The following is a 20,285-nucleotide window of genomic DNA, read 5'->3' on the forward strand; positions in this document are numbered from 1 at the left end:
ATGATCCAGGTGTGTGCAGAAAGTTCTGTGTCCCCAGGCCTGGCCACACTCCAGCCCTGTGTGAACACATTGCACAGGCTCAAATCGCTATTTTTGAGCCAGTCACTAGAAATAATTCATGTATGTGCAAGTTAAGATTCTGCTTAAAAATTACCCTCTGCCTCAGAAACTTAAAACCTGAGACATCTACAGAAGCAGATGCTGAATTTCATTTTACAAGATTCTTTCCAGCTGTTATGGTAAGCTGAGAACCTCATCCTGCATTTCTTCACTTTAAGGACCTTTTTTTCATTCAAATACCTCCAATTTTAGTGCTGGCAGGAGCAGGGCAGGTGCAAGTGTTGTGAAGAATCTGCCCCTTTTTACTGAACCAGATAAAGTCTTGCACCAATCACTGAGATCCATGCTAGTCCTTAAAAGGAAAATTCAAGTCATAAACATTCAACTTTTAAGGACTTCAAAATAAATTTCTGCATATGCTATTAATTTATTTGATGGCATGAAACAGGTTTTGGAAAGCTCAAGGTGCAGGTTTGTGTGTGTTAACTGTAAGCAACAGTGCCAAAGGAAAATGCTTTTTTATCCATATGAGGTTCTGTAAAGTGTGTTCTATCCTTAGGAGAGTAAATATAACACATAAAAATATGTAATCATTTAAACTTTGCAGGAAAAGAGGCAGGAGTGATGGGAACCTTTGAAATGATAAATGCATGGATTTATTTCACTGCCACTGTGGGGTTTTAAATTAGTTTTATTTTTCTTTTATTTCTCCTTGTTGACAAGCAGGGCTGCACTGCTCTGCAGATCTAATGTTTACAGATAAGGAAAGATGGAAGGTCAAAAATTCTATTCTTAGTTATTCTTGTATAAGGTAATCTCCTTGTGCTGGTGACAATGCAGAGTGATCTCATGTCTCCATGGGTACCTGAATCATTCCTGTCTAACAGCAACATGCTCCATCCCCAGCCCCTCCCCTGAAGTTCTTACGTAGAAAACCCAAAGATATCTCCAAGAAAAGCTTCGTGTGTGATGCAAATGATGGACTGGAGCAAACATTTCCCTTTGAGACAGTGCCCTGTGCCAGCACCTCCCTCATGCACAGTTGGGGTGATGAATTAGTTTGCATTTGACTGTGACCAGGAAGAATTTTGCCAGGAATGAAGGCTGAATCCAACATGTTACGAGTGTTCATTTAATCCCTGCAAATAAACATCAAAACTGATAAATTCAGAAGGGTAACTTTGTCCCTCAGATGGGTGACTTTGTCCCAATGATCCCCTTGGCCGGGGGGATGCACAGCAAACTGAGATGAAATCCAGATTTTGGGGGGAAGAAGCGACACCAGAATCTGCCCACAGCAGATCATGGCAGGGATGAGGCAGGGGAGAACAGAGGTGTGGTGAAAAGAAGGTGAAAAAACACCAGAAAAACATTAATTATGTCTTCCCATGTCTCTGAAGGTTCAGCTCAGTGCTCTAATACCCACAGGATGTAGCTTTCCTTGGCTGCTCTGTAACATCTAAAGGGAAGAAAAGAAACCAAAGAGGAAGCAAAGGGGGCCTTGGTGGTGACAGGGCTCCAGCTCTTTGAATGCCAGCTCCTCTCCCTGCTGCAGCATGGGAGCTTTTGGTCTGTGCTTTGAGCCAGTGTGGATGGATCAGGAACATGAAAGACCAGCAGCAACAGCTCCTAGAGGCTGACAGCAGGGCTGTGCATCAGGACTTCTGCCTTTTCCCACAGCAATGGAAGGGACTGAAGTCTAAATCTGGGTCTTTGTGCTCACAGTCTTGATACGAACTTATTCTAAAGGGAAAAAAGAAACCCACAACGAGAAGAAAAAGAATTCTCTCTGGGAAGGGGGATTGAGCAGTGTGAGCTGCACATTCTCTTAACATCAGGATTCCTTTTTTACTAAACCATTTCCGACCTCAGCAGTGTGCAGCAAGCAGGAAAACCAGGTTGGACTCGCAGTTTCTGGTGACAGGGCAGAGGAAATCAGATAAACCAGCTTGTACCTACCACCTTGTTGTGAATTAGGGCTGTCCTTGTGTTTCACTTCAGTACAATCAATTTTCAGAATAAAAGCCTTTCTCCTACACAGCCAAGGGGTTTAATTCAACCCTGTAATAAATGGCTGGCTAACAATGGGCCAAACTCAGCTTGGATGTTGCTCTAGTTAATTAAGAAGAGTAGCATCGGGGCTAAATTTGGCAAGGAGTGTGAAGTGACTGCCTTCAGAGGCAGGGAAGAAAAACCCTTGCTTAGCTCACTGCACCCAGCTCTTCAAATGCAAATTAACCTGTCAACATCTGCATGCAGCCACCCAGGACAGCTGCAAAAAGGAGCATCCTGCACCCAAAAGAAGGGCTGGAAATGTTTAGTTCCAAACAGCTATTTTCTAAAATAATTTCTAGTAAATAAGAATACATTTAAAGTGGTAAACTGAGCATCTGCTGCATGAAATGAATGGAGGACAGCATGTGAAAAGAAACATATGTCAAGTATGCACTTCAGATGCATTGACTACTTGCCTCCAAAACAGAGAGAATTAAACATATTTGCAGCAAACACACAGAAAAAATTTGCCTCTGCAACCCAAAGGAAAACCTTGAATAACAGCACAAGTTCAGCTTGGCCATACCTTGCCTCTCCCGTGGTGGAGGGGAGCATTTTGTTGGATTTCAGCTGCTGCCTTGGCTTCTTTTCCTCAGGCTCCTGTCAGGAATGCCAAGCCCAGGCAGCTTTTGTTTGGAGCAAACAATGTCCCTTTACCAGTGCATTTAAAAACCCAGAAACCAAGGCACTGCTGCAGCCAAACCCTACCAGACTTGCTTCACTGGAGGAAGACAGAAAAGCCCCCCTGTGCCTTTTGCAGGTGCCTTGTCTGCAGTGAGGGGATGGTGCCATCCTGCCTGGGACCGAGCCGCAGCCGCGGAGCCGCTCCGGCGCTGGAAGGGCTCTGCTGGTGACTCAATCTCTGCCTCCAGTACCCTGCAACTCAGGGAAATTGCATTTCAGTGCTTCCTTCAGCCCATTATCCTCAGAGAAAATCTCTGCTGACTTAACTGAACCTCGTACTTGCAAAACAAGTACAGGGCAAGGCCCCCTTCAGAGGAGGAGAGGTTGGACTACAGCTCTACTCTTCCTGGTGAAGCAGCATGTGGGAATATTTTTCAGTATAATAGGGCATGGGATAAACTCTGATGTCCCCTTATTTTTGGTCAGGGGAATGAATAATCTCTGTTGCAAAGCTGGGAGAGGTGTGCTGTGTTTCTGTCTGTCTGCTGAGGCTTTGCTAAGGATTGGGTTCTGCAGCAATAATCTCGTGGTGCAGCCATCCCCTGTGGTCCCCTCGGGAGGGAGGGGAAACAAGCCACGAGCAGCTTTTGCAGAAACTGCTTTGCTATGATAATGTGGTGTAATTAAACAGGACTCAAAACTCCCAGAGTTATAAAAACCCATGGCTTGTACCAACACTTTTACTCATCTGTGGGTTTTTAGGCTGGATCAAAGATCATGAGAAAAAGATCTTTGACTGGGCTGATGCAGTTGGTCCTGTTCACCTTGGCACATTGGAGCATCTTAAAAACACAATTAAGAAGAAAAAATAAAAAGAGAAAAAAACTCTGGAAGATCCAGAAGCCTACTGGTTCTTGAGGAGAGCCTCAAAATGGAGATATCTCTTCCTGCCCCTCCTTTGCTTGGATTTGCTTCAATATTTTTTCCCCAATCCTGGAAGCTACATTTCCAGGAGCAAGGAATTGTTCTGGCACTGAACTGCCAGGGCCCAGCAGTGGGGCTGGGGCTGCATCCCCTTGGCTTGCAGGGCAGCACAGAGTTGCTATTGAGTGTGTGTCCACATGGCAACAGCAGTGGTGCTCCAAGAATTTCATTTCCACGGTGCCCCTGGAATCTGCACTGCCTTGACATCTTCATTGTTCCACGGAGAAATAAAAAATAAAAATCCAGGAGTAGGGTAAATGCAGTGCAAAACACAGAACACCACAGGACGGGGTTATCTAATGGTTAATTTAGAAAGGAACATATCATTAAAAACGTATGAAGGTGGCTACATATTGATGCTGTATAAATATTTAAAGGGATGCCTCTCGTAAGGGCAGAGTTCCAAGCTACACCTAAAATAACGTGTGTGAAAGAAAATTAAAAGAATATTTCACCATTTGGACTTGTTTAATCTGCCTTGGAAAGGCTTTTTATGCCCAGCTACTGAACATTAGTATGGGAAAGGAAATCAGAGAGAACTCTTTTCTGGTGTAATTCTACCAAAGTCAGCAGAGTTAAACTGAAGATGATTTTTCTGGCCTTTTAAATAGAGTGTAATTTTCTCCATGGGTAGTTATTAAATGCTATTGAGAGAGACTGCGGCTGCTGTTGGAAGGGCTTTCTGGAGAGGTCACTCTGTCCCATGTGAACAGCACCAGTGAAAAACCAGGAGCTTTGTAGGTTTTACAACTTGAAGAGTTCCTGGAGGCTCTAACTCCAGCACACGTCACTGCCTGACCCAAAGCTAAGAGCACACATCTATTCTGAGTTGAGATATCCTGGCTTGACATCCACTCCTACATCACAAGAATTCTGCCTGTAGAAATTGCTTAAAATATTGGAGGGGGCATTGCAAAAGATATTTGTGTGGACATTTGGTCCATCTCTGTCAGAGAGGACATATTCCTTAAATACACTTTCTGAGGCTCAGCCGCTCAGTCTTGACATTTTGGGGCTGTTGGGGTTTGTGTGCTTTTCACCAGCTCTCCTGAGCCCTGGCTGAGGGGGCCATTCCCTGTCCTCGTTATTTGGGTCCCAGGTTCCTGCAGCCTTGTCTGCACATGGACCAATTTGAACGGTTTTTAAAATGCCCAAAAGGTACCTCCAGCATGAACACAAGGCTGAGTGAGTCCTAGACTAAGAGGTTCCTATTTTGGGGGGACTGGGGATATGCCAGGATCTCCCCAAAGGCACCTCAAGGATCTGGATCTCCTGTGGATGGCTCTGTCCCCCACATGGAGCGCTGAGCCAGGTACCCAAAGTGTGGGGTTGGGCAGGAGACAAATGAGTTTTCTTCCTGCCTGCACAGCCAAGGACTCTGCCCTCTCTTGCAGAAATTAAGCTCAATCCTCAGGCAAGGCAGCAGCAAAATTTGGATCATAAATCAAGATAAATCTTGGTTTTAATGGGGGGCAGAACCCAGAGAATTATTTAGCCATTTTACAAAAAGCCTAACATCCTCTTGGGATGAAATGGGAACACATGAGACCTCATAATTTATATATGTATTAACTTCCCACTGGTGAAATTAAAATGCAAAACAGTGTCTCTAAACAAAACTGTGAAGCTCTGTCCCTTGAGAGAGTTAAAAATGAAATGGGCAAAGCATCTCCCACAGGATCTATTCTTACCCTTGTAGGACTTTGGGCTGCATCATAGGTATTTTCTTTCTCACAGCCACAATGCTGAGCTCCAAGAAAGGATTTGTCTGTGCAATACAGTGAAGCCCAGCAATAATTACCCATTGTGCTCTGTGATGAGCCATCCCTTTGGTTCTTCAGTAACCCGTGCACCTGGACTTTAACTAAAACCAAATAATATGCACAGAAAACATTTTTATGTAAGAGGAGGTGAACATCACTAAAAATCAGAGAGCCTTTGTATGGCATGCCAAACTGCTGAAGCGAAAAAATGTCTTCAGTGAAAGGGCTCAGATGTGAGCATGTTTCAGTGCACAGCTCCAGGAAAAACTCTGATAATAAATGTGAGCTTGTTATCGTTGCTTTTCAGTGGGAAGTAAAGCCGGAAGCAGGGTCGTGCTGGCTAATTGAAGCTTACATTTCCATTCAAGCACTGCATTTTAATTATAAACTGGTGACACAAGTGTCACTTAGTTCCTACCCTGTTTTAAGTGTGCACATGTATAAAAAATATTTTCGGTTATTAATTTATTCTTGTGATCATATTCATTATCCTGCATTATGTCTACCAGGCACGTGTCTAATGACATGTTTGATACACGCTAATTCTGATGCCTCTTTTAATGCAGAGCTTACACAGACATTTTAGGCTGAGCACGGTGCCAGTTGGCCACCAAAACAGGTGCACATTAATGCTATAAAATCAGCATTAGGAGCTGTGTTCCCATATTCTGGCCAGCTGCAAGCACTTGCCCAGCCCTCCCGGGGCACAGCAGTCATGCCAGAAAATGGGATAACCTGTGGGAGTAGCTGCATCCAGGGCTGATGCCTGGAGATGCTGATGGTGAGGTCCTGCTGCCCAGCTCTGGCCCTGATCCTGGACCAGGGTCCAGCTCTGGCGTGCTGGCTCTTTGTGTGGCCAAAGCCCGGGGTTAATGCTTCAAATTCAGGTGGAAAATTTCTGGCCTGTTTTTCCTTCCCTATGGGGTTTTTGCGCTGTGCCCAAAGAATGTCTCCAGCTAGAATGCTGCCATTTATACACAGAAATTAAAATAAAATGAGCAAAAAGGTCACTGGGAAATGGCTACCAAGAGACACCAAGTAAGTCATTAAAAACTCAGAGCAGGAGCACAAGCGAAAGAAAGGGAAATATCCCTAGAAAGCAAATTATGAAGGTAAACCTCTTTCAAAGGCATGGATGGAACAGGATAGCTGTGTTTTTCCCCTCTTAATTTGCTACCAAACTATAAAGAGGATTCTGTTTTAATAAGCACAACCATAGCGGGACACCGCAAATGAATTGTTCGAAGGGCTGTAATTAGAAGTGGTGCTGTGAACATCATTCCTAAATGTTGCATGGTTTATTTCAGGTTCTGCATCTTTAAGGATCCCAAAGCACCTCGGAACCGTCTGCGTTTGTCAGCGCTAAAGGCAAGGACAAGAGCACAGCAAAACGTGCAGAGCAAAGGAGAAAAGCTTCCCATCCTCTGGAGCAAACCACGGGATGTTTAACCTCACAGTCAGCAGGTATTGGCATAGTCTTGGATAAATATCTTTTGAAACACCCAAGTAACTTCAAAAAATGAAATTTGGCTGACTCTCAGTTCAATAGATAGAGGTCAGAAGCCTCACCCTTTGGAGAGTCTGCTCCCTGTCTTGGAGCATCTTTTATTGACAGACAGAAATGTGTTTTCACAGTGGGCAGAGCTGGGGGAACGTGGACCAGCTCTGATCCAAACACAAGATGGGAACATCCAAGCAGCTCCAAGCATGAGCCAAGAATCTCAGCCCCTTGCTACGTTCATTGGCTTGGGTTCAGTGTGTGCAGAGGGGCTTTTGGACTGGGGCTGGCTGTGTCCTACTGCTCCATCTGGAAGGGGTCAGTCTGTCTGCAAAGAGCACTCTGGTGACCCCCAAATCCCTGTCATGGCAAATAACTGAGCCCCTGCTGGCTGGCAGAAGGATGAGGGTAAGGACCCAACTGGTTTGGGTTAGCAACTCGGTTGTAAGAAACTATTCCCAACTGTTACTGAGCTCCCAGATTTAATAATTGATGTTTTATCATGTTTAGGAAAGCTGTGCTTGATACTGAAATTTTCCAACAGCTCCCCTAATAAAACCCAGTTGAAATAGTCCTGAGCTCCATCTGTACAGAATAACCTGCCTTCAGCCAGGTGTACATCAGGTGGCAGAATGGGAACAGGGGATGTTAAATCTGGGAGGAAGCAGAGTCTGGGGCTCTCCCTCTGCAGGGAAATCAAATTCCTGAAGTTTGGGGAGTTCACAGCTGCCTGCAAATCCCCTTCCCACACTCAGCAGAGCCGTATCTGGAGTTTAACAATCCATTTTGGGTTATTGGCTTCATTGGCTCCAGTAACAGGGCTCTGTTCAGTGAATTTGAGGGATTCAACCCTGTTCACAATCCCCGTGGATGAAAATGTGATGTGACAATGCAACTTGCTGTTTCATCATCTGGCTAAAACCAGTCCAACACACAAAGAAACCAAGTCTGGCGAATTTTGCATTAAAATATATGCATTATGTAAAGGAGCATTGCTGTGGCTTACTTGAATTTAGAATATCCACTGGACAAAGATGATTAAAGCCCACTACTGCCATTAGTGAGTCATGCACGGAGGAGTATCACAAACTTTCATATCTGGTACCTTTGAAAGCTCAGCCTAAATAGTCACAAGGCCTTCCAGCATTGAGAGTTCGTTATTTCATTTGCTTGCAGGCAGCTGAATGCTGGGGGCTGAACTCTAAAATACCCCAACAGCACAACAATTCTCCCAACACAATCATCCAGTGCCTGGCTATCAGCTATCTCTGATAGGCAGTGAGCTGTGAGATAGGTGTGCACAGCCCTGATAGGTATTTGCTATAAGTTACAGTTTAGATTTGATTACATTTAGGCAATGTTCCTCTGGCAAGATCCTATTTCAAGTCATAATTGCGACATGCCATGGTTCCTTTTTAATGCCTTGCAGCACCAAGAGATAAACTGTGCCTCTGGGATGCAAGGAAGACAATAACAACCCCAGTGTTATTGAATGCTATATATTTGGACAGGACAAAACATCCAGTCATCCATATTCCACACAAAACTGCATCATTTAAAAAGTATAAATGGGAGACAACTGATCTGAAACCCCGGTAGAGAATTGGCAGTGACTTAAAAATGGTTATTAACTTAATCTGAAAAAAAACCCCTGGCAGCTAAACAAGGGTGCTAATTCCTGCCTGAGCTGGGTCCCTCTCCCACTCGAGCAGGGGATGTTCAGTGCTTCTGAATATCTCAGAAACATTTGGCATTATCAAGCTAACAGGACTGGCTAAGTGAGAAACATTCAAAGGGCACAACTAAGTGGCACGATTCCAAAACAGCAATTAAAAGGCGGAATGCTTGAAAAAGAACAATAAAAGAGGTTAATTTGTATCAGGGCTTGGCAATTGGTACAGGAAATACTGTAATTCCATAACGTGCTCTCCCTTCACCCATCTCTTCATACCACGACCGTGTGTGTTTATAATCTATCATTCCTTCATGGATTACATTTGACAAGAAATGACTCAATTCTATTGAAGATGAATTTACAGAGTTATTTGTTAAGTAGGCAGGAGCCTGGATAAAGCCTGGGAAAAGAGTAAAACAGGTAGAGAAAAAGAGAACCCAGACTATACCTTTGGACAAGTAAGTGATTACACATTTTTCATTGGCAGGATGGCACAGAGATGGTCAAGAGTTAAGAAAATAAATTAAAAATCTTAATTTTCTACCCAGGGCAGTGTATACTTATTTTCTAGAGAAGGACTCATGCACTGTCATCGAGGAGCTAATTTCAAAGGTATCTCTTCAGCAGAAGGAAGGTTACAACATTTGGCAAGGGGAGGAAAAAAGAGGAAGAGAACAAAGATGTTGAGATGACAGGCTGCCATGGGAAGGAGGGGAAAGAGGGGCTGGACTATCTGCCAGGCTAAATCAAGAACTGCTCCAATGCTCCCACTGCATTTGACTCCCAGCATGCAACAACTGGCAAAAATGCCCCCAGATCTGAAGGGAAATCTAGCAAAGTCTGTCTAGGCTGGGCTATCCATCCTGCAGGCAGCTTGCCCGGAGGCTTGCTATTTTGAGATAGTAGAGAGGCTGCTTGTCATTAATATTATGATAAATCTCAATATAGAGAAAGCCTCAAATGTTGCTGTGATCCCCAGCACCTCTGTGTGCCCCTCAAAAGAGCCACAACCACACTGAAAGAAAAAATATGAGCTGAAGCTCAGGACAAAGCCACCTTCTGTGTTAAAATGTTGAAGATCGAATGAGCTGATGTACTTCAGGAGTGGAGACAAATAACTAAGAGAAAGAACTATCTGGGAGTAGAAGAGGGAGGACAAAATATCTGACAATTTAACTGATCAAAACGCACTGAAAAAGTGAGAGACTTCAGAACAAGGCAGAAAAAACCATGAAGTCATGCCCAGCACTGGTGTTCTCTGCTGCAAACACCCTTTTGTTCTGAAGTCATAAACGTGTATCAGCCTCTCAGACATATGGGCAGTTGTGCATTTATCCTGTTTATTTTACTACTCCTGTACATCCTGCCTTGCCATCTGTTGGGAAGAATTTGGAGGCTGAACCATAAGTCTGAGACATAATAAATACCAGTAAACAGAAATCTAAAACGAAGATAAGCACCAAGTAATGCTTGGAAGCAGGACCAGTTTTTCAGTTTGATAGTTTGATTTATTTCCCAAGATGAGTTTTGGCGCAGAAAAGAAGGACCAGCAGGAAAAGGTCCAATAGAAGGGACAAATCTGCGATCCCTTCTCTTATATTGGCTTCATATTGGCATAACTCCACTGCCTTCCTAGAAAGCAGTTAACTTTCTGTAGGTGGAGAATCAGACTTAATCCTGTCCCTCAAGGAAGACATGTTTAAACACCAAATATTGCATGTATAAAACATAAGTTGCAAGCAGAACACTTCAAGCCCGGTGCAAGCCGCATTCCTGAGCTGGGCAGCCCTCTCGCCGTGTCCCAGTTTCTCCACATCTCCCTTTCCATTTTATTATTAGAATGAGAGGGAAGTGGGTGGAAAGGAAGCACAGTTATCCCTCCTAGTCAGGGGCAGGAAGATAAAGCAACTGGCCCCAGATCAAGCAGGAAATCTACCAAAGCTCAGAGTCACAAGCCCATTATCATCATCCTCCTCCTCCTTCCTCTCCATTTTCAGTTTGGGGATACAGAGATTCTGCAGAAATTACTGCTCTTTAGCACATAAACCACAGAGACACCAACTAAATATCTGGGAGCTGAGAGGTGTTAATAACAGACTTCAGATTACACTCAGTATCTAAGTACTCCTACCTCCTCAAAGGAATTAGAGATGAGATAAAAGCACTCGCTTCTCTTCCTAATATTTGTTCTCTTTTTGCTCTGTTTCTGCAAAAATACACAAGACTACAGGATGGAGACATCAGGTACACTCCCCTTCCCCTGAGTTTTTTATGAGGTGTTTTGTACCTGGCGAGAATGACTGAAGCTACAGGTGGGACAGCACAACGTGAACAGAGGTGACACTGTGTGAGCAAATGGGACAGGGTGTACTGGAGCAATAATCACTGTGCTGAAATTGCACAGGAGCAAAAAAAAAACGTTTTTGTATTGACTTGTTTTACCAGTTTACACTGGTGAGGGTCAATAGAGCTTCCAGAAGGAAGGGCAAGCCCTGGAAGTATCTAAAAAGAGCAATAAAAACCCATAAAGGTAACAGCTGCTGGACAAAGCCCAAAGACTGCATTACATCATTGCAAAGGTCCCCACAAACCCCAAAATGAGTTACTATGGCTCTGACAGATCCTACCACAAATGCCATCTGTCAAGTCCTCAGAACAGGCAGTGTAACTATATACAGAATAAAACAGTGACTGCAGCACAACACAGCCACGAGGATCCTGTTTGTACAACCCAACGCCTCCTTGACTCTTCACAAAACATTTCTGAAACCTCCCCAGAACAATCCTGGAACCCAGGTGAGATTTAATATCCTCCACATTGCATCCTGCACAGCAGAAAAGAGCTTTACAGCTGGATTACAAATGTGCTTTCATTGGTTTGCAGCCTTGGGGGAGCATCACTAATGCACACAGAGTCTTTGGGATCTGAGTTTTGCACTGGGATATCTGAACATGCTGAGAGCCACGGAGGAAAAACCAAAACCTCCGTGTAGCCTGATAGCTCCCTACTGGCTATAGAGTAGATCGAGTTCAAGAAAGCAAATTAATTCATTAAAGTGACATATATTCAGTCAATTAGCTTCAGATCCTTGTTTCATAGGGCAGGGAAGAATGGATGTTTTGTGACATCAATAAGATCATTTGAGAGCCTCTGTATAAATGTTCAAAGAAGTGCATTGAGGAGACACATGCTTTTCTTTTTTTTTTCATTTGAGAATAGATAATACCTTAACCCATCTTCTGCTGGCAGATCCTCCAGCACCAAATTTTCAATATTTTAAAGTATTTTATACAGTGGACAATATTTCAAAGGGATTGAACTCTGTGTCCATAAAGGCAGCTCCAAATTCCGAAACTCTAACAAATTGAATGCTCCTGAAAAAAAAATAAAATAAAAATTAAACTAAAATGGGTGCTAAAAAAAAAAAATCACTGCATCAGTTGCCAGCAAAACTGCTCTGCTTCAACCAGGGCAGCAAAGCTGACACTGGAGTGCTAAGAATTGCTCTTACAAACAGTGAGTAAAGCACATGGACCTTCTCAAGAGCGTGTGTTTTACCACGGCAACGGGGATGATGAGCAGGATGTATGGAATGAAAGGATGCAAACATGATCTGCATCTCAGCAGAGTCCTTCACTGATGGGTTTGTTTGTGTTGGAAGATTCATGGGTGAAAGCTCCCTCTTCAGGAGGGCAATAACACCTATATATTGTCCTAGAAACAGGCTACAGCATCACAAATTGAGTTTTTCAGAGCAGAGACACCCATTTGGGTATCCTCCATCTGTGACCACTTTTCTTTCACAGTGGGAGCAGAGGCTCATGTGCCTGCACAGACAGAAGAGCAACAACCTCTTAACGTGCCTGTGGACACAACCTCCAAGGCAGGTCATGTCTGATCTTAGAGGGATTTAACATTTGCTCCACACCAAATAACACTTTGTCCACAGCATTGGAATAAAAACTCTGCATTGTATTCAGTTCATTGCAAACAGTGGTGGTGCTGGAGCTCCATAGCTGTGCTTGGAGAATACTAAGGAATATTCATTCTTTTTGGATGAGCCATGAATTTGCAGTATTGATGGACAGCAGCCTGCCTTTATTTGCTTCCCTCAAACATTGGTATAAGCATTTTTATTTTGTTTTCAGGAGTATCCATGGAAGCGGCGCATGCGGGTGCCACAATGTTTGTGTGCATTCATCCAGGCTGGAAGACTTGCAAATAATTGTGCAAATGTGCATTTGTGCAAGTTTTCAAAACCATAAATGATTTACTCGATCCTTCCTCCCCATTATAAATGTTCCAGGAAGGACACGTGGGCCCACGTGAAATAAATAGCCAATTGCACCACTTGAAAAGTAAATGGCAAACAGGGAATACTAAAAGCAGTAGACACAATGGGTTCAAAGAGATTCATGTGCTGAAGTGTTTAATAAAATACTCTTTGAATAAATTTAAATTACAAGTACATTACTTGATTTCCTATCTTGATGTCACAGAGCCTGCAGAGCGCTCTATTGTGAGCTGTCCTATTAACTTCAGCACGATTGTTCACCAAGATAAGCAGTTTCAGTGGATAAAGTGGTGTTTTTAACATTGTTTTTTCCTAGGCAAATATTTTAATCAGATCCTCCTCGTGAGTAAGACCGTGCGAGGCTGAGGAAGCTGCGCTGCACATTTCCCATAGGATCAGGGGCTGTGGGGAAGCCAGAGTGCTTCAATCTCCCTTTCTGGCCTTAGGCTGACCCCAGAATGGTCACTCACAGGACACAGCATCTGCTGGGTTTGCCAGACCCTGCGCTGCACCCAGGGACCCAGAGGTGCTGACAGCAACCACAGCTCGAGTGTGGCCGTGGGACACAGCAGCAGGCACCCAAAATGGGGCTGGTTTGCTCTTCTTGTGAATCTGTGGGCTGGGGTGCAGGTCTCAGATTGATTGGCTGCATATTTCCATCAGAAACTCTCTTCTCTGGTGTCATTTTAACTTCAGCTGCTGAGGTTGCAGCTATTGGGACTGTCTTGGGCCCAGAAAACCAAACCCCAGCTTTGCCACGGACCCTGGGCCACCCTCAGAGGCTCTGCCACTTCTGCTCCTCACATCCACACCAGGAGTTATTCCACTTTCCCACCGAAGGCAATTGCCTTGGATAAAACTCTCAAAAATCCACGCAGAAATGGCACAATCATTTAAAATCCACTCAATGAACCTCCTACCTCCACCTCTGACAAACATGCTAAGGGAACAAAATTGGGATTAGACAGGCAAGAGTCTGAGTGATGGATCATTAACGCTGCCTCTTGAGTGACTAAGCTCCATAGTAGTATCAACTACAAGTGCTGAAACATGATTTCATCCCTGCAGCTCCAAACAAAGATAATATGCTTGATCCCTAAGCTGTAGCACTCCAATTACGATGCCAATTTGTTGTAAAATATTGTTTCAAAGAAAAAAAACATGAAAACATTTAGGAACACCTGATAATTTAATTATAAGGTTATCCTTTTACATCCTGTTTCAGCAGTTTTGTTTGAAATCTTGGGACTTGGGCTACAGAACAGGTGATTGTTCATAATCCAGCATACAGGTTAATTGATAGAGCTGAGAAACATTTTACTGGGAAATTTCAATTGACCTGAAATTTGCTCAGCAAAATGCTTTATGTATGTCAAAAGCAATTTCAGAGGCTGTTAAAGGCATTTTCAGCTTCTGCACATTTGTGTCTCAGATTTGTCTTTTTGACATAAGAGTGAAATGGCAATAAAGACCATTAAAATAAATTAGAGGTTTTAACAATTATTTCTCCAAAACACTAGAAGATTTCTAAAAATAGGTTTGAAGCCAGACCATTTAAACACATATAAAAATCCATAACTGAAGCTATTTTCCTGCTGTGTATCTCCTCAGAATTGCAATATTACCTTTAGATTACTAAAAGACTCAGCCACTTCAAATGAGCGAGGCTCTGAAATGGTCAAGGGAGTGTTGTTTTAAATCAGCTTCTAGAAATGGTTTTATTATTTTATAAAACAAAGGAATGGTTCCATGTTGAAATCCAAGTCCCATGGAATGGTTTAAAACATGAATAATTTACTGTATCTATAGATTTTATCTTACAAAACAGAACATACTGAAAAAGGAGGAGAGAATGTAGTCTTTGCTCCTCAGCTCTGTGAACAGATGACAGCTTTCTCAAATTGGGCATTCTTAGCACATATTTGACAACTTTAAAAATTGTAACTTTATAATTTGATTTATGAGCATTTGAATTTTGAGCAGAACAGCTCCCTTGCTGTCGGATTGATGTGTCCCATGAAACGCCTTTTTATCCCCCAAACTGACGGGGGTTTGAGCTTCGCTGGCACACAGCTCCTGGGTGCAGCTGTTCAGAATGCCCTGGCGATGCCAGGAGGGCACCACCGCTGCCCAGCGATGCAGCCAGGCTGGAGCTGCCTCAGCTCTGCCCATTCCTCACAGCTGCCCTGACTGCTGCTCTCCTGGACAAAGTTCTGACCCAAGCCCAGGGGAAACCAAGGCAGAAACCCCACCAGTTTCAGTCAAAGCTGCACTTCACCTCTGTGAGTGCTGTTACTGGGAGACCACACAGGAATCCTGACGTTGGGAAGCTCAGGGATTTTTGCCAGAGGTGACATGTCCAGCCTGGCTGAACAAGCTCAGCAACTCCTGCAAGATACAAACTTATTTTCCATGAGAAACGGAGGCTGAGGACACTTAGAACAAGCTCAGTGAAGATCACAAGATTCAGTTCAAGTGGAGGATGCTCAGCACCTCTCAAGCAAACTCAGGAGCTCTCAGATGCAAGCCCTCATTTTCCAGGTGCCATAAAAGCCCATGCTGAGTGTTAGATTTCCTTTAAGAGTCATAAAGCCAAACATTGCTATTACCCATAAACCTTCACATTTCAATAATTCTTTCTCTCTTTAGCATCTAAAAATATTTCCTTTTCCTACAGCTCTTCTATGTATGCCTACTATTACTAGGTAGCAAATCTGGTATTTTAAGAGAAAAATCATGTTACACTGTAGCCTTAAATCATTAGCTGGAGGAGAAGATGGGAACAGACGTGAGAATGAGGTGTTTTCTACCACGCCACAGTCTGTTCTGGGGAGAAAAAAAAAAAACACCTAAACACAGCTGCGACTCTGAAGCGGAGCTGGGCTGAGCCGTCTGTCAGTTGGAATGGAGCACAAAGCCGGGCGTGCGAAGTTCCCGTGTGCTGATGGATGAGGTGCGCTGCATCCCGCCCGCCCAGCGCATCCATCCCCGCGGGGAGCGGGCTCCGGTGCCCCCCGCCCCAGGGACAGCGCAGCTCGGCCAAGTCACCAGCGCCCCTGCGCCCTCCCCTTCCCCACACGCTGCTCCAGCAGCACGGGGGCTCTGCCGGCCGCTCTCACAGAGGATGGACCAGCAGGTGAGGGGTTTCAGAGCCGCCGTGGCCACCAGCCATGTCCCCCCTTCCTTCCCGGGGCTGTGCCGCTCTCCACGGCCGGAGCCCCGCGATCTCGGCTGGCAGATGTGCTCTCCCAGCTGGGCTTTGGACCTGCTCTGCCAAATGCTCGCAGCACCCATGTGCTTCTTTGTCCCCGCAGCTACCGCCGCGCCTTCTCCACAACTCCATTTTCAGAGCGGGAGCCACATGTTCGGCGTCTGCGGGGAGCGGGGTCCTGCTGCCCAGCTCGGCCCTGCAGCACCCATCTTTTTATTGTTCCCTCCCTTCAGCCCGACCCTGGGGCTGCATCGAGGAACCCCGAGTGAAGCACCTGAGCGGCGCCAGCACCCCCTCCGCCCGAGCTCCCGGTGCCTCTGTCTGAGGGCAGACTGGGAGGAACTGGAGTTCCCGCTGTCCTGCCCGAGAGCTGCGCTTGAGCTCCAAAGCTCCTCAAGCCAAAGTCCGGAGGGAGGGGGCAGAGGGGGGACCCAGCCCCGAAGCCTGCGGGGCTCAGGTGCGCCCCAAAGCACCCAAAGCCCCGGCCCCGCCAGGAGCCCCCAAAGCCCCGGAGCCCCGGCGATGGTCGCGGAGCGAGGTCGCCCCCCTGGGCAGCGCTCCCCTGGGCAGCGCTCCGCATCCCGCCGCCGGTTCCCATGGCAATGTCGGAGATGCCGGTTGCCACGGTAACGCCATCCTCCTCCTCGGCCGTGTCCGAGGCAGCGGCGCGGCTCCGGCCCCGGCTCCGGCTCCGGCGGGGCTCAGCCCGGCGGCTCCGGCTCCGGCTCCTGCCGGGCTCTGCCCGGGCGCTGCCCGGCGGCTCCGGGAGCGCAGCCGGGTCCCCCCGGGGAAGTTGCTCGCCCCCTCCCCGGCGCGGCCCCGGTACCTTCGAGGCAGCAGATCCTCCAGAGCCCCGAGTGCGTGAGATCGCCCCGCGCCCGCCGCGGCGGCCCCTGCGCCTCGTCCGTCGTGATGTTGGTGCCGTTGCAGATGTGGGCGCTGGAGTAGAGCCAGTAGTCGGTGCCGATGGCGATGGCCATGAGGCTGAAGGCTGCGAAGGCGCCCACCGTGGTCAGCAGCATCTGGACGCCACGGTCACACCACACCATGGTGCTTCATAGTCCCCGCACGGGCGCGGGGGGCCGCACGACACCGCCCGGCAGCCGCCGCGCCCGCGGGAGGCTCCGAGTCACGGGGCGGGGGGCGGGCCGGGCGGGGGGAGCCGCTGCCGCCGCCGCGGGGCCGGGCTCCGCCGCCGGCCGCGCCCCCGCGCACCGCCCCGGCCGCGCAGGCACCGGCCACGGCGGAGACAGGGATGGAGAGAGGGAGGGAGGGGCGGCCCGGCCGCGGGCACCGGAGGCTCGGAGCCTCCCGACCCCCGACGTGACGCCGCCCCGCCGGGGAGAGCCCGGCCCCGGGCCCCGGTGCGCGCCCGCCGAGCATCGCTCCTCTTCTTCGGTCTGAGCGGGTTCCAGCCCGGGAAGCGCTCGAGGCCAGTTGGACGGGGCTCGGAGCTACCTGGGCTAATGGAAGGAGATGGGCTTTAAGGTCCCTTCCAACCCAGACCATTCTGTCATTCTGTGAAATTCACAGGTGTGCGTGGGAACCAGGTTGGCTTTCCACCCTACAGCTTGCCAGAATCTGTCTGGAGAGCAGGGAGGTCTTGCCCACTCTAGAGGTGCAAAGCTCTGCACCTTCACTGCTCTTTCTTGGGTGGGTTCTGCACACCTTCTGCTGCATGGGCTGCCCTGGAAATCACCGTGGAAACGGTGCCAAACACAGTGGGGATGAGGTGTTGCAATTCCAGGATGCCCACATTGCCAGGGAGCTACAGCAGAGCCAACAAGGGGTTTAGCCATGGTTTCCCTCCTGCAGCCTCACTCTGCGATTAATTACCCGAGGAGGTTGTAGGCAAGTGTTTGGGTTGCTGGTTTGCTCCTGTTTGGAAGGGTGTGGAGACAATCCAGCACCTGAAAATATTTTCCCATGGAAAACCAAGGGGAGAAATATCTACACCATTTTTGTCACGCTATCCTGTCTTCCACCCCTCACTCTCATCACCGCGAGTTGACAAGTCGGTCCTGCCTCCACCTCATGCAAGTGACAAGCCAGATGAATGGGAAGGCTTCCTGATCAGCTAATGCATTTGTGTGGAGGGAACGTGGCAGCACACCAGTTTTATGTATATGAATTAGGGAGTGGGAGGACAAGAGCTACAAACCTCGAGAAATACAGTGCTCTTGCCGAGCAGTGCGTGGATGGCTGCAGGTGCTTGTGTGACTCCAATGCTCAGCATACCAACGCAGGGAGGCTTTTCAGCTGCTCGTCCATTTCAGAAAAAAAAAACCAAAAACACTGGGAGAACAAAAAGCAAATACAAATTAAAAGCTGGTCTTTATTTCGCAGAGACCTCAGCGAATTGCTCAGACATGAAGCCTATAAACATAGAACAGCTCCAAAGTCAGATGCTTGGTTTAAAAATGTAAATTATGCTTTTCTTTTCAGTTGTGGTTTGTAGGTGTATCAGTGCCTTTGCAAAAAATCACCTTCTAAATGAATGTCTCCATTAGGGATGGAAGAATGAAATCAGGTAAACTCAAAAGCAGAGTGAAACCTCGTTCTGAAAAACTGGATTGAGCATTTAAGTTTAATGAGGTTCAACAAACTTCTCATTTGAAATATATGTTTGTACCTCTGGGCTTTGGGGTTTGGACAGAGTGGGGAAATGAGACACTGAAACAGCAGCAGAGAAGCTATTTCCATAGCTTTATAAACCTATTGAGCCTTAATTAATATTATTTATTTGTATTACAGTATTGCTGCGAGAGACACTTATGGCTGGGCAGAGGGAGGGCTGGGCTGTACCCAGAGCACTGAAATGTCCTCCCTGAGCACTCCCAGCCCAGACACGCCACAGCACATGGGGAGGGTGGTGGCTGTCCTGGTGGGCTCCCAGCAGCCTCCACCAGCAGAAAGGGGACACACAGCACCAGGGTTTCCACAGGCTCAGCCCTGCAGCAGTGCTCCTATTGACTGGGCAAGGTAACAGCACATTAACAGCATTTATTAATAAATATCTTGCTCCTCTTCCTCCCCCTCCCATTTTTGCAAAGGAGACATCTGTTTCTGTTTCTCCTGCCCTGAGAGAAATAACTCGGGCTCCTGAAGGGTTACAGAGCGGCATCCAAGGCAGGCAATCATTTTCTGCCCAAGCTATCTTCTTTAGTTTAAAAATGTTCTCTATTCTTTTGAAATGCATGAAGTAGATTGTGGGAGAGCTAATATTATATTCCACTACAGAAAGCTGGTGGAGTATTTTACATTGATGTCTGGCTCTAGTGATTTTCTAAGGATTTTGAATTCATTAAATCCAACCATTGAATAATCTCCATTCGTGGCGGAAGGAAGGCAAAAGTGCTTACGCTCTTCAGCGGCACAGAAGCGTGTAGTCTTTTCTGAAACACCAAATCTCTCTGACCCACTGCATGCAGCACAGGTTGCCCACCGTGCCACCTTTGATTTGCAGGCTTTGCTTATGATACAGCCTGATAAAACTGCCATTGAATGTAGCAGCGGAGAGCCTTGGCAGGGTGTTTTGCACTGCAGTAGCCTCCTCTGTCCTCAATCAGAATTAAGATCCAATTGTTCCAAGCTCAGACCAGAGGCAGAAGCTCAGGACAATGAGAAGAGAAAGCCCCACAGCGTCTCCCTGTCATTCAGCACGACAACGTGCAAGGACAAGAGTCCAAACCCAGAAATAATTTTTACCCTGGAGAAACAGAATCTTGAAACAGAATTGTTTTGATTCCTTGACGTTGATGTTCAAAGCTTTAAATGAAATCTTGTGCCTGATCATTTTATTTCTGAACTGAATAACAGTTACTTTGGAGACAAAACTTTGGCTTTAACTGAATTCAGTGAGAGCTGTCACTAATAAAATCCTGCCCCAGAGACACCACTGATATCAGAAGAAAACTGCAAGATGTTACCATTTAGCATTACTGCTGCTAAGTGTCAAACATATTGAGTTTAACAGATTAGGCTTTGTTAGTTTTTTTTTTTTTTTTTAATCTATCATCTAGAAAAATAACACTAGCATTTCACTGAAAGAAACTTTTGGAAATTCGAGAACTCAAGAGAGTTCTTTCTCAGAATGAAAATAATCACTTCAATTAAATAG

At 46.3% G+C, this 20,285-nt stretch overlaps 1 protein-coding gene across 1 annotated transcript in view; it reads right to left on the reverse strand.

Moving 5' to 3' along the window:
• The window catches only part of CACNG4 (calcium voltage-gated channel auxiliary subunit gamma 4), a 42,388-nt gene extending 25,024 nt beyond the window's left edge, over positions 1 to 17,364 (reverse strand). The window contains exon 1 of the mRNA XM_074554907.1: positions 16,992 to 17,364. Within this exon, the coding sequence (XP_074411008.1) occupies positions 16,992 to 17,214 (223 nt within the window). The 5' untranslated portion in view covers positions 17,215 to 17,364. The remainder of the gene's footprint in view (positions 1 to 16,991) is intronic.
• Positions 17,365 to 20,285: the final 2,921 nt, after the last annotated feature.

Source organism: Zonotrichia albicollis, chromosome 19 (genome assembly GCF_047830755.1).
Source record: "Zonotrichia albicollis isolate bZonAlb1 chromosome 19, bZonAlb1.hap1, whole genome shotgun sequence".
NCBI classification, from domain to species: Eukaryota; Metazoa; Chordata; class Aves; order Passeriformes; family Passerellidae; genus Zonotrichia; species Zonotrichia albicollis.